This window comes from Balaenoptera musculus, chromosome X, assembly GCF_009873245.2.
Source record: "Balaenoptera musculus isolate JJ_BM4_2016_0621 chromosome X, mBalMus1.pri.v3, whole genome shotgun sequence".
In the NCBI taxonomy this organism is placed as follows: domain Eukaryota; kingdom Metazoa; phylum Chordata; class Mammalia; order Artiodactyla; family Balaenopteridae; genus Balaenoptera; species Balaenoptera musculus.
This window is the reverse complement of record NC_045806.1, coordinates 84,713,278-84,727,842: the sequence shown is the minus strand read 5'-3', so window position 1 is coordinate 84,727,842 and position 14,565 is coordinate 84,713,278. Positions and strand designations below refer to the sequence as shown.

Genomic DNA, 14,565 nt, shown 5'->3' with positions numbered 1-14,565 from the left:
TGGGTCACACTTTCCTATTTCTTTATTAATCTGAACAATTAGGTAATATATTGTAACAGCACTGGATTGTCCCTGCTCCAGAGTCTTAGAGCAACTTGGCTAGACTAATTCTGTGAAATCAGTTCCCCCATAGTGTGTAGCCTCTAATTTTCCTGTTTGGATTTTTTATTTTTCATCGTGACACATGGGTTCCTAAGGGTAATCCCTGGGTCAGTATAGTTTAGCAGTCATCCACTGATTGACTGGAGTTGTACTTAATCCCCTGAGCCAATAAGGTTTTCATTTTTTGCTGTTTGACCTGTGTGGCTTAAAGACTGCTTTCACACTTCAGGGAGCTTACAAGTTTGTCTCACATTTAGTCAAGGACTAATAGCAAAGCAGTTTCCTCTCCAGTTGCTCCTGAGAGAGTGTGGCCTTAGGTATGTGCACACTCTTCCATATCACCAGGCCTCCTTTGCTGGCTCTTTCTCTGGTCTGTTAAACTTCTGGCTGGTCTGCCTCTATTAGTATCATACCATGCTTTTGGCCTCCACTGATTGTTTGCTGATTTTTATTTTGGACAGTTCCTTTGAGGCACAAATTGCTCCACAATCCAAATAAAGTCAGGTCCCTCAGGCAGGGCCAGGGTGTTGCCAGCCTTTGAGGTTTTCTCTGACCCTGTTGGAACCTCTATATTATGGAACAGTATCTGGGGGAGATAGGAGCTGCCACTTGGCTGCCAAGCTCACTGTAATACCTCTTCTGCAACGCAGAGTTGGGTGGGAAAATGGGTGTAACCTCTATCTCACATGTTAAAGACTCCTACTACTATTACTGAGTTTTGTACATTTTGAATAAATGGTTTTCAATTTGTTGCAGATCCCTTTATCATTCTCCAGAGACTTTCAATGACTGTCTTTGCTAATTTTGACCAATTAGGTAGATATTTTTCTAGGGAGAAGTTCCATTGAGCTTGACTATGCAGAAACTGACGATCAAGTTTGTGAATTTAACCTAGTCCACAAAACTGATTACAAATAGAAAAAGGATTCAGTTTTTTTAAGTTGAAATTCACGTCTAATTAAACAATTATATACTATCTTCTTCCTCACTACCCCAGGTAATAGAAAGTTCACCTACAAATAGATACAAGGGGAAAGTACAGCATATTAAAAATTCAATCTTGTTCAATTTCATATGTGATATTAACTATGTTATTGTATCCAGGGCTGGAATACTCATAAATGCTTAGGATGTCAAACTATTAAGTAGGTGCTTATTCATTCATACTTTCAGCACTTTTCTCAGAAAGGCTCAGGAAACCTCTGTTCACACAGAAAGTAAAGTACAGAGAATGTGCATTACTTCAGTAAGCCAATACCTCCTGGGATAGTCTTTAATTGCATTTCTATAAGATATACTTTGATCAAATACAGCTTCCAAAGTAGGAAAAACTTTTATATCTCTTTTCCCCTTTGTGGGTTTTCAATGAAAATTCTACAAATTTTCTATCATTTTATATGCCAAACCTCTGAAAGACAGACATCAGAATCTAAATTTTACCAAAGAGAGAATCAAGAGGCAAAGTATTTAAGTGAATTCCAAGGTCGTACAATTCACTAATGATGAAACTAAAACTAGAAGCAATTGAAGGACTCCTTAACATCCAGCCTCCAGCTCTGTGCACCAAATCTATTTAGATAAGCTAATATTCTTCCTGGCAAGCTGAAAAATGTTGCATTCCTGTTATATACGTTAAAATGGACTTTAATTCACATGTACTATTATGCTCCTTGGGAAGATATCCTCTTCTGAATATTATAAAAATAAAGCATTAATGATTCTGGTCAACAGTATATTCTGTTAAACACTATTGCCCATTGTCTTAGTCAGATCAGGCTGCTATATAACAAAAATACCACAGACTGGGTGGCTTTAAAAAACGAATTTACTTCTCACAATTCTGAAGGCTAAAAGTCCAAGATCAGGGTGCCAGCATGGGTCCTCTTCCTAGCTTGTAGACAGCTGCCTTCTTGCTGGATCTTCACACAGTGGAGAGAAAGATCGTATCTCTCTTGTCTCGTCTTATAAAGGCACTAATCCCATTAATGGGAACTCCACCCTCACAATTGAATTACCTCCCAAAGGCCCCATCTCCAAACACCATCACATTGGGGGTTAGGGCTTCAACATATGAATCTGAGGGAAACAAACATTCAGTCCATAGCATCCATCTTTAATTGAAACTGATTTTTTTTTTTACATGACAGAAACAGAGGCTCTCTATATTAAAAAACCTAATAATTTAAACAAAGTGAAAGTAGTATCAATTGAAAAAAAATCTTAAAAATATAATACCAATTTTAGAGAATAATTTTTCTTCTATCTAGTAAACCATTTTATGATAAAAAAATGTATCTGATATAAAGAGAATTTCTACTATGTTAATAAAAGTTATGTGAGGCACCATAGACTTATCTACTTTTCTTTCCAGATTGTCTCCAAGACCAAAGGAGAAGTTATGATAAAAAGAAAAATAAAATGTTAGAAATCTAATAGCAGTGTTATTGAATATTAAGTCAATATTTATAACATCAACAATTTTACACAAATACTGGGTAAAGTGTTCTTTTTGTACAATTGGGAAAATAAACCACATTTTCTATTTCTTTTCTTTTCTAGACATGTTTGGCACTGAAACAAAATAGCTATTCTTATTTAAATTTTGTTTTTCTTTGCCGTGAAGATTCTTCAAAAAAGATTTTTCAAATAACTAGATTTGGCATACTTGCATAGCTGTATATCTAATCTTAAGTGGGTTAAAAAATTGATCAAGAGAAGAATATGGTCAAAAAGGTACCCAGGGAATCATTATTGAACAAAAAGGCAAACTAAAGGAGAAATTTTTTTTCTCCCAGAACATAAACTTAAGTTTAGAAAAGTTTCTTCCATGATCTGAAGATTGTTACTGGTTAAATTTCATAAAAACTAATCAAACCCCTTCTCACAATTTAAAGTTCTACATGATCTTAAGGATCAAAATACCATGTTCTGAAAAACAATATGGGAAGTTATTTGGAGTACAAATGTAAAAACAAAAGAGAATTCTCTAAATAGTTACCCATTGGGGAAGCTATCAGATTTACTTCAAAGCAGCTAAAGCTTCTTTTATCCAGGTATATAGGCTACATTCCACACCATTAAATAACCCTTCCATTTTGAAACACTTTCTGTACTTGGCTTCCAGCACACCAGTCTGCTGACTTTTCTTTAAGCTCACTGGTGGGTCCTTCTCAGTCTTTTGCTGGTTCCTCCTCTTCTCCTCTACTTCTTAACATTGGCATACTCCAGGGCTCAGTCCTTTGCCACTTTCTTTTCAAGCTGTACTAAGTGATCTCATCCAATGTCATGGCTATTCAGTAAAGATTCCCAAATCAATTTTGTCAGTACCAAATTGTACCCTGAACTCTAGATTTGGATAGCCAACTGCCTATTTAGCATCTCCAAACTAACATGACTGAAAAAGAACTCGTGATTCCACATTCCTCCAAATCTGTTCCTCATCTCTGTTTCAGAATTCACCCAGCTACTCAGTTAAAAACCTAGGAGTCATCCTTTACTCCTCCCTTTCTCTCTCCTCATATCCAAGCTATCAGCAGATCCTATCTTCTTTACCTTTAGAGCTTGCGTCCAGTATCTAACTACCCCCCCACTCTCCATCATCCACCACACTAGTCTAAGACTCTTGCCTGGAACACTGTAATAACCTAACTGGTCTCTCTGCTTTCACCCTTAATCCTCTTCAGTCTAACCTTCACACTGCAGTTCCATACAGGTAAGTAAAATGATGTCACTCCTCTGCTCTCAGTCCTTCTAATGGCTTCACATTACGTATCCATACCAGGCTATAAGGATCTTCATGAACTACTCTCTGGTTTTCTCTCCTATTTCTTTTCTTACCATGTTTCTCCCTTAATCAGTATGTTGTAACCTTACTGGCCTCTGCTATTCCTCAAACATGCCAAGTAAGTTAACATTTTTAAGCCTTTTTACTTGCCTTTACCTCTTCCCAGAATGCTCTTTCCCCAAATATTCACATGGTTCATACACTTATTTCATTAGGGCCTCTGCATATGTCACCTCTTCAAACAGGCCTTCCCTAACCATCTTATCTAAAGTAGCAACCCCCTCAAACATGTACATCTCTTTATGTATAATTTGGTGGAAGGCAGAGTCTGATGATGAAGTCATTTTTCCCTAGTGGACTAAAGAATCTAGATCCTGAAAAATAAAATTAGCCACATTGAGGCTCTCTCTCCTGAGCCATGGATAGAAAGACAATCCAAGCACTCCCTAAGGATGGCAGTGTATTGGTGATGAGTATGGAAACTCAAGTGGAGCCACTTGGCCTCTCTACCAATGAGGGAAGAATTTAGTCCCGTATGCTCAGTTTGTTTCTGTCCCTATTCCTTGCTTTTTCACCTGATATTATACATTTGTTTACATCTGTATTATCTGTCTTCTCCAATAGAATGTAGTAAATTCCACAAAAGCAGATACTGTATAACCAGCACACAGAAGAATACATGGTACATAGTAAGCTCAATAAATATGTATTAAATCAAAAATGAATGAATAAATAGTATTTCTAGTTTGAACACCATCCAATAATATAGTTTAGGGTTCTGTTTTGCTTTAAAAGGAAAAAAAAAAGAGCCACAATGTGCACTTAAAAATAAAAATAAATTCAGCTTGATTTCTTTCAAATGATATGAATTTTATTAAAAGAAGGAGAGTTATTCAGCAGCGCTGAAGCAAAATTTTGTAGTCAATTTTCAGCAAGATACTCTAGCTATTATACAACTTTTTAAAAGCTTCAGAATTATTCCTGAAAATAGTTACAGTTAGTTTACTTGGACCTAAACACTCAAAAATGGGATATATACATACACATACATGCGCACACACACAAAATAGAGCAGTTTTGTGAAATCAAACTGGTATAAATAGGAATGTAGATTATCCCACAATCCTCTTCCCTTCCTTCTCTCATCAAACTGCTACCAGTGAAGGCACAGGAATCTACCAACTACTTAGAGCCACCTTTTAGAGTTAGAAATGTATCCTCTTAACTTGGTGTTGGTGTGGTTGTTCACAATAAGAAAAATGGCAATATCCACAGAGGTTTTACAGAGGCAGCTGAGTATTTTGCATGAATATGTCTGTAGCTTAACTGCCACTATATATTATTTACCTGCTCTCTTCCATCAAAAATGCAGCTCATAGTCCACAAGAATGTGAAAAATCCCACCACATAACAGATATGTCTCTTTATGTATAATTTGGTGGAAGGCAGAGCCTGATGATGAAGTCATTTTTCACTAATGAGCTAAAGAATCTAGATCCTGAAAAATAAAATTAGCCACACTGAGGCTCTCCTGATCCATGGATAGAAGGCCAGTCTAAGCGCTCCCTGAGGATGGCAGTCTGTTGGTGAAATGAGTATGGAAACTCAAGTGGAGCCACTTGACCTCTCCAGCAACAAGGAAGGAATTTAGTCCCATATGCTCAGTTTGTTTCTGTCAACATTCATTTAATGTTGATCAGGTGATTTATGCTCTCTGCTCAGGGGACAGAAGAACGATGAATACTGCTTCTTATGAAAAGTTTCAAGCCTTGTAACCCTTCTGAAAATAAATAGTCCAAATACCAGTTCCATTTCTTCCCCTGCAGGCACAAAAAAGGGAAAATTACTTATCAAATATTTCGTTTGCTTATTCTCTACCTCCTCTTCTTTGCCTAGGAAAAGTTCCCAGCATCCTGGATGCACATACCAAGAGTTAGCTCGAGTGGCCAGGTTCGTAACTGAAACTCAGTCACTAAGTAACAGTCAAACCAGAGAGTACCCGAAGTTTAAGGGCTAAATATTCCTTTTATTATATTGGCAAAAAAATTCAGCTGTTCAAATGAACAAGTACTGTGAAATGGAAATGGGTCATCATTCCTGAACTCTAGGAATTTAACATCTAAAACAGACAACACAGACATTATTATATTACTTCCTATATTAAATATGTACACAGCAGAGTTTCTATATTGAGACAATTGTGCTTGGCTTTGTTAAATAAGACGCATTACAGTGACACTTTGACTACATGCAAGTGTATTATAAAATAAGATGATGCACAGACACAACAGCAAGAGTCAAACTCTGAATAGTTTTATCTATGTAGAGGGTACGTGCCAACGAAGTCACATAAAAGTCATTGGAATTAATTCAGAAGGCAAACACTTCACTTTGACTTTGTCTAGGCATCAGACTTGGGATTTGGGAAAAAGTAAAGGTATAAATTCTTCTGATGAAATGAAGCTTTATGAAATCCCTGAACATGATGAAAATAAATTTACTTACCCAAACAGAGCTCATGTTTACTCTCCTTTCTTTTGGCCATTCCTTTCAAAACAAAAACAAAAAACAAACAGAAAAGAAAATGGAGAGAAATGGGGATGAAAATATTTGGTTAGCAAAAATTACCAGAAAATTAAGATGGCTCTTCACTATCTGATTCATTTGCTACGTTCTATTCCTACCAACACTCTTGGATTCCTTTTGAATAAGCACCCACTATAACCTTCCATATTTCTCCCTAGAAGCACAAACAGAAAAAAAATAAAATCACAGTGGATAAAGTGAGCACCATTTTGCTAATATTTGGCTTCATTTTTTAAAATTCTGTACTCAGCCACCGGGGTGGAGATGGAAGGTGGGCTTTTTCTGAGGAATATGATTACCTGAATTGAGTTTTGAAGGATGAGGATGAAGTCTGGTGAGGTAGTCTGGGTATACAGTAGATTCTATGAATTTGTAATTCTTTATAAAAACTCAGAGCTAGGTGAGCTAGCTAGTTATTCCCCGGCTTTAACTATCACCTACTGTACTTCACTGAAGAGCCATCAATTCTAACAACTTTTTTTACGTATCACTAAGAAAAAACTCTGCCTATTAAACTACATATAACACAATGCATTTTTAACACTTAGAAGTTTTTATTTTATAATGATTGAAAGAGTTTTAGATGTAGGCAGATTTTGATCATATATCATTTTTACAAACATGAAATGGTAAATATAAACAAAATTAAGTGGTGAAAGTATTTCTAAAACTTCACATTCAGAGTCCAAGTCTTCTGAATTACTTTTCTACTCAAGGGTTGTGGATATCTATGTTTTTCACAAAATATCATCCTCTGTGCCAGAGTGTTGATTATGTAGCATTTCTTAAAGGAACTAATAAAGGCTATGGTGCTTGGGTCCCAACTGCATAAATCTAACCTACTTTTGGCCCTTACTTCAAGGAAAGTCCATAACATGTATTGTTCACCACTTCCCTCCCTTCTTCCTCCAAGTCATTTGGTTTTGAGAGCTTAAAACAGTGCTCCAGCATCATCTCCAATCTTTCCCCCATGCTGCTGACATCCAATCTGCAAGGTCTGATTCTGGCAATCTGCCTGCGCACACTCAAAAACAGCAAATGACAACTATATCATGATTGCTGCCTGGCTGACATCGATCACAAGATGCATCTTGATCTCTGAGAAGTTATAAAAAGTGAAAAAAAATGTGTGTTTTTGGAACTGATGAAGTATAGTCCATGCTGATGAATTCCATATTGATTTCTCTCGTTCCAACCACTCTCTTGAGTTCTAAGCCCCTATTTCAAACTGCCTACTTACACTTCTTCTTGGATACCTAACAGGCATCTCAAACTTAAGTAGCTCAAAACAAAACTTGATTCTCAACTTGTCCTCCGCAAAAAACAAAATAACCTATCCTGTTCTTCTATCATTATTCCTCTTACCACCATAGGTAAGCAAAGTTGTTTTGGAGGATCAGGAATTAATATATTCTTTTAAATTGAAGTGTTTTAAAAAATATTTTAGGAAGGTTAATTCTTGAAGGTTTAATTCTAGCAGCATTGAGCACATTTAGCAAACTGTGAAACTACCATTTTGTAATTGATGATGTTTCTGTATGATTCTGAAAATACTAGACTTTAATGTCAATTTTCTTTTAAAAGAATGCCTTTTGAGCCTCGTCACCAACTAACTGCTCATTATCTAAGTAACATACTTTAGGGGTGGTAAAAATAACCTCTGATACCGTGGTAATGTGATGTAATTCTGACAGTTTTACTTTGCTGAGTTATCACATTGTAAATATTTCAAATTGGCCATATTTTTAGAGCTAATTTAGTAAATTTTATTTGGCCAATCAGTTCTCAGTATCAAAAGAGCTCAGGTCACTTCATGAGTTTGGACATTTGTAGACCTTACACCATGATGGAACCACCATCAACCCACTTGCTCAATTCAAAAAACTCAAAAGTCCTTTCCTTTTTCTCATTCCCACTTCTGATCAAGCCATCAGGCCCTGTCTGCTCTGTCTCTGCAGTATATCTCCAATCAGGCCACTTCTATGCATCTTCACTACCATCACTTGTATACAAATCACTATCAATCTATTTTGTCTAGACCAAGAGCCTCCTAATTGGTGCCTCTGCTTCCACTCAGGCCTCCTCTTATAACTCTATCCTCCACTAAAAAGCCAAAGTGATCTCCACTAAACATCACCTCAAACCATACTACAACCCTGCTTAAAAATATTTCACAAAAGACCCCGAATAGCCAAAGCAGTCTTGAGGGAAAAAAAGGGATCTGGAGGAATCAAACTCCCTAACTTCAGACTATACTACAAAGCTACAGTAATCAAGACAATATGGTACTGGCACAAAAACAGAAACATAGATCAATGGAACAAGATAGAAAGCCCAGAGATAAACCCATGCACCTATGGTCAACTAATCTATGACAAAGGAGGCAAGGATATACAATGGAGAAAAGACAGTCTCTTCAATAAGTGGTGCTGGGAAAACTGGACAGCTACACGTAAAAGAATGAAATTAGAACACTCCCTAACACCATACACAAAAATAAACTCAAAATGGATTAGAGACCTAAATGTAAGACCGGACACATAAAACTCTTTGAGGAAAACATAGGAAGAACACTCTTTGACATAAATCACAGCAAGATCTTTTTTGATCCACCTCCTAGAGTAATGGAAATAAAAACAAAAATAAAGAAATGGGACCTAATGAAACTTAAAAGCTTTTGCACAGCAAAGGAAACCATAAACAAGACGAAAAGACCACCCTCAGAATGGGAGAAAATATTTGCAAACGAATCAATGGACAAAGGATTAATCTCCAAAATATATAAACAGCTCATGCAGCTCAATATTAAAAAAACAAACAACCCAATCCAAAACTGGGAAGAAGACTTAAATAGACATTCCTCCAAAGAAGATATACAGATGGCCAAGAAGCACATGAAAAGCTGCTCAACATCACTAATTATTAGAGAAATGCAAATCAAAACTACAATGAGGTATCACCTCACACCAGTTAGAATGGGCAGCATCAGAAAATCTACAAACAACAAATGCTGGAGAGAGTGTGGAGAAAAGGGAACCCTCTTGCACTGTTGGAGGGAATTTAAACTGATACAGCCACTATGGAGAACAGTATGGAGGTTCCTTAAAAAACTAAAAATAGAACTACCATATGACCCAGCAATCCCACTACTGGGCATATACCCAGAGAAAACCATAATTCAAAAAGACACATGCACCCCAATGTTCATTGCAGCACTATTTAGAATAGCCAGGTCATGGAAGCAACCTAAATGCCCATCGACAGACGAATGGATAAAGAAAATGTGGTACATATATACAATGGAATATTACTCAGCCATAAAAAGGAACGAAACTGGGTCATTTGTTGAGACGTGGATGGATCTAGAGACTGTCATACAGAGTGAAGTAAGTCAGAAAGAGAAAAACAAATATCGTATATTAACGCATGTATGTGGAACCTAGAAAAATGGTACAGATGAACCGGTTTGCAGGGCAGAAATTGAGACACAGATGTAGAGAACAAACGTATGGACACCAAGGGGGAAAAGCGGCAGGGGTGGGTGGTGGTGGTGATGTGATGAATTGGGCGATTGGGATTGACATGTATACGCTGATGTGTATAAAACTGATGACTAATAAGAACTTGCTGTATAAAAAAATAAATAAAATTAAATTAAAAAATTAAAAAAAAAATCTTTCAATTGTTTCCCACTGCACTCCTAACAGATCTGTAAGATAGTGGCCCCTGCTTCTCTCCAACCTTATTTCATTCCATTCTCCCTCTTGTTCCTTAATCTAAGCCACACTGGCCTTCTTTTTTTCTTTGAACCCCTTAAGTACTGTTCCCACTGCCTGGAATGCTCTTCTTCCAGCTATTCCTAGGCTGGCTTATTCTCATCTTTTAGAAGAAATCTCAAGTCAACTGTCGCCTCTTCAAAAAGGCCATCCTTGAACACCCATCCCTGACAACTCCCCAGTCACAGTCTCTCTCACTCCACCCTGTTTATGTCCTTCATAGCATTTCTAAAAATTTAAAATTATCATGTTTACTTATTTTATTACTTGTTTATTGTTTGTTCTCATTAGAATATAAACTCCATTTGGACAGAGATGGTATCTATCTTCTTAAGCACTGTATTCCCAGTGTCCAAAGCACAGTGGACACCAAATATTTGTTGAATGAATAAGGAAATAACTAGTTATTAATTCAAAGGTAATTGATGATAAGAAAACCTAGAGCTTCTGAATTTCCTGAAATGTAAGCTCTACAAATGTCCAAACTCATGAAGTGACCTGAGCTCTTTTGATACTGAGAACTGATTGGCCAAATAAAATTTACTAAATTAGCTCTAAAAATATGGCCAATTTGAAATATTTACAATGTGATAATTCAGCAAAGTAAAACTGCCAGAATTACATCACATTACCACGGCATCAGAGGTTATTTTTACCACCCCAAAGGTATGATACTTAGATAATGAGCAGTTAGTTGGTGACGAGGCTCAAAAGGCATTCTTTTAAAAGAAAATTGACATTAAAGTCTAGTATTTTCAGAATCATACAGAAACATCAATTACAAAATGGTAGTTTCACAGTTTGCCAAATGTGCTCAATGCTGCTAGAATTAAACCTTCAAGAATTAACCTTCCTAAAATATTTTTTAAAACACTTCAATTTAAAAGAATATATTAATTCCTGATCCTCCAAAACAACTTTACTTACCTATGCCTAAGTTGATAATATTTACTACTTTAGAGACTGAATCTTATAATTAATACACAGACACACACAGTCTGGAAGAAAAAAAAGAACTGACTTACAAAAATCAATTCCACTCTATGATTCATCGCATACTTTTCCAAGTAAGAATTGGATGCAACTGTATTGACAGGGTATGGAGAACTGGACACCCATTCATTGTTAGCAGTAATGTAAATTGGTGTAACTTCTACTGAAAGCAATTTGACAATACCTAACAAAATTACAAAGATATACCCTTTGAAATCAATTCCACTTGGAGCAATTTTATCCACCAGACACACCTGCATATGTATGAAATGATATATATAGTTCAAACACATTCATTAGAGTATAATCTAATAACAAGATTAGAAATAACTCAAATGCTCAATTTATAAGTTATATGCTTAACTGGTACTACATCCACACAATGGAATACTACAGAGATAACAAAAAGAATGAGGCAGTCCTTTATGTACAAACATGAAACAAAAGCCAAGATATTAAGTCAAAAACAATCAAGAGGCAGAAAAGTGTTGAAAAAGATCATTTATACAGAAACATACAGTATGTCTCTGGAAGGATGTTCAAGAAACGGAGAGTGGTTGCTCTATGATAAAAAGTGTCCACATGGAGTTCTACTTCCAGGATGAGATCATAAGGAGTTCTGTGAAACCACTCCCCAGCAAAATGGGCAAAGTTGGCAAAAACTGTTTTTACAAACCCAGCATTTAAAGTCTTTGGAAACTGCCCTAACGACATATAGAAAATATAAAAATATTTATTCAAGAAAATCTACTAAAATTCCATAAGAACAGCAATGTAAGCCACTGGTCCTTCCTAGTGAGCATGGCTGATGAGTCAGGGCTGTAAACATCTATGTTAAAAATGAAGATCTCAAATCAATAATATAATTTACTGCCAAGAAACTAGAAACAAGAGAGCAAACTATTAATAAATCCAAAGCAAGAAGGAAATAAATAAAGATTAGAGCAGAAATAATTGAAATAAAAAATATTAAAAAAGAGAATCTCGTACTTCCTGATTTCAAAACTTACTACAAAGTTACAAATTAAAATAATTACTGGCATGAAGACAGACATATAGACCAATGGAAATGAATAGAGAGCTCAGAAATAAACCTTCATGTATATGGTCAAATGATCTTTGACAAAGGTGTCAAGACCATTCACTGGGGGAAATAACAGTCTCTTTAACAAATGGTGTTGGGAAAACTGAATCTCCACATGCAAAAGAATGAAGTTGGATCCTTACTTTATACCATATACAAAAATTAACTGAAAATGGATTAAAGATCTAAACATAAGACTAAAAACTATAAAATTCCTAGAAAAATACATAGGGGGAAAGATTTATGACACTGGATTTTGCAAAGATTTCTTAGATAAGACAGCAAAAGCAAAAATAGACGGAAAAAAATAGCTAAATTCAATTACATCAAATTTAAAACTTCTATGCATCAAAGGATGCAATCAAGCAAAATGAAAAGGCAACCTACAAAATGGGGGAAAATATTTGCAAATCATATATCCGCAATTAACATCTAGACTTCTTATATAAAGAATCCCTACAACTCAACAACAAATCAAATAACCCAATTAAAATAATAGGCAAAGGACTTGAATAGATATTTCTCCAAAGAAGATACACAAATGGCCAATAAGCATATAGAGAGATGCTCTGCACCACCTATCATTAGGGAAACATGAATCAAAACCACAGTAAGATATCACTTCACACACATTAAGATGGCTATTATGAAAAAAACAACTAGGAAATAATTAAGTACTGGCGAGGATATGGAGAAATTGGAACCCTTGTGCACTGCTGGTATGAATGTAAAATTCATATGGAAACGCCTATGGAAAACTGAATGGTGTTTCCTCAAAAAAAGTAAAAAAAGAATTACCATATGATCCAATAATTCCACTTCTGGGTATATATCCAAAAGAATTGAAAACAAGGACTTGAAGAGAGAATTTTACACCCGTGTTCATAGCAGCATTATTTACAACAGCCAAAAGCTGGAAGCAACCCAAGTGTCCATCAAGGAATGAACAGATAAATAAAATGTGGTATATAAATACAATGCAATATTTTTCAGCCTTAAAAAAGGATATTTCGACACATGTTGCAACATGGATGAACCCTGAAGACATTATGCTAAGTGAAGTAAGCTATTTACAAAAGAACAAATACTGTATGATTCCACTTATTGGGGTACCTAGAATTGTCAACTCACAGAGACTGAAAGTAGAATGAAGGCAACAAAGGGCTGATGGAAGGAGGGAACAGGGAGTTACTGTTTAATAAGTACCGAGTTTCAGTTTTACAAGATGAAAAGAGTTTTGTAGATGGATGATGGTGATACTAGCACAACAACGTGAATGTACTTAATGCCAGTAAACTGTATACTTAAAAATGGTTAAGATGGTAAGTTTTATGTTATGTATTTAACCACAATTTTAAATTTAAAAAAATTTTTTAAGTAGAGAAAAATCAGTGAAACCAAAAGTTTGTTCTTTGAGATCAACAACATTGACAAACCTTTAGCTAGATTAAATTAGGACAAAAAGAGAAGATTCAAATTACTAAAATCAAGAATGAAAAGAGGGAAAACATTACTGACTTTATAGAAATAAAAAGTATTATCAAAACAACAAGGTCCTACTGTATAGCACAGGAAACTATATTCAATATCTTGTAATAAACCATAATGTAAAAGAAAAGAAATTTTTATTAAAAAAAGTATTATCAATAAATTATATAAATGGTATAAAATAGAGAAATTCTAGAAAAATAAATGTTGAGAGTGACTCAAGAAGAAATAGAATATCTGAATAGACCTATAAAAAGAAAAGAGGTTGAATAGTAATTTAAAACCTTCCCATTAAAAAAAGCCCATGGGGGCTTCCCTGGTGGCGCAGTGGTTGAGAATCTGCCTGCCAATGCAGGGGACACGGGTTCAAGCCCTGGTCTGGGAAGATCCCACATGCCGCAGAGCAACTGGGCCCGTGAGCCACAGTTACTGAGCCTGCGCGTCTGAAGCCTGTGCTCCGCAACAAGAGAGGCTGCGATAGTGAGAGGTCCGCGCACCGTGATGAAGAGTGGCCCCCGCTTGCCACAACTAGAGAAAGCCCTCACAGAGAAACGAGGACCCAACACAGCCATAAATAAAATAAATAAATAAATTTTAAAAAAAAAAGCCCATGACCAGATGGCTTCATGGGTAAAATTTACCAAATATTTAAAGAAGAATTAATGCCAATCCTTCACAAACTCTTCCAAAGAACAGGAGAGAGAATACTTCCTAACTTATTTTTTGAGGCCAGAATTAACCTGAAACCAAAA

General features: G+C 35.8%; 1 protein-coding gene across 2 annotated transcripts in view; it reads right to left on the bottom strand.

Annotated features, from left to right (window-relative positions):
• Window positions 1–4,565: 4,565 nt before the first annotated feature.
• CENPI (centromere protein I) overlaps window positions 4,566–14,565 on the bottom strand; it is a 49,216-nt gene continuing 39,216 nt past the window's right edge. Inside the window, exons 20-21 of one of the 2 annotated variants that reach the window (XM_036839124.1) lie at window positions 6,392–6,433; window positions 4,566–5,706 (exon numbers count right to left, since the gene is read on the bottom strand). In XM_036839124.1, coding sequence (XP_036695019.1) covers window positions 5,605–5,706; window positions 6,392–6,433 — 144 coding nt within the window. In that variant the 3' untranslated portion in view covers window positions 4,566–5,604. The remainder of the gene's footprint in view (window positions 5,707–6,391; window positions 6,434–14,565) is intronic. The other variant, XM_036839123.1, reaches the window with a different exon arrangement.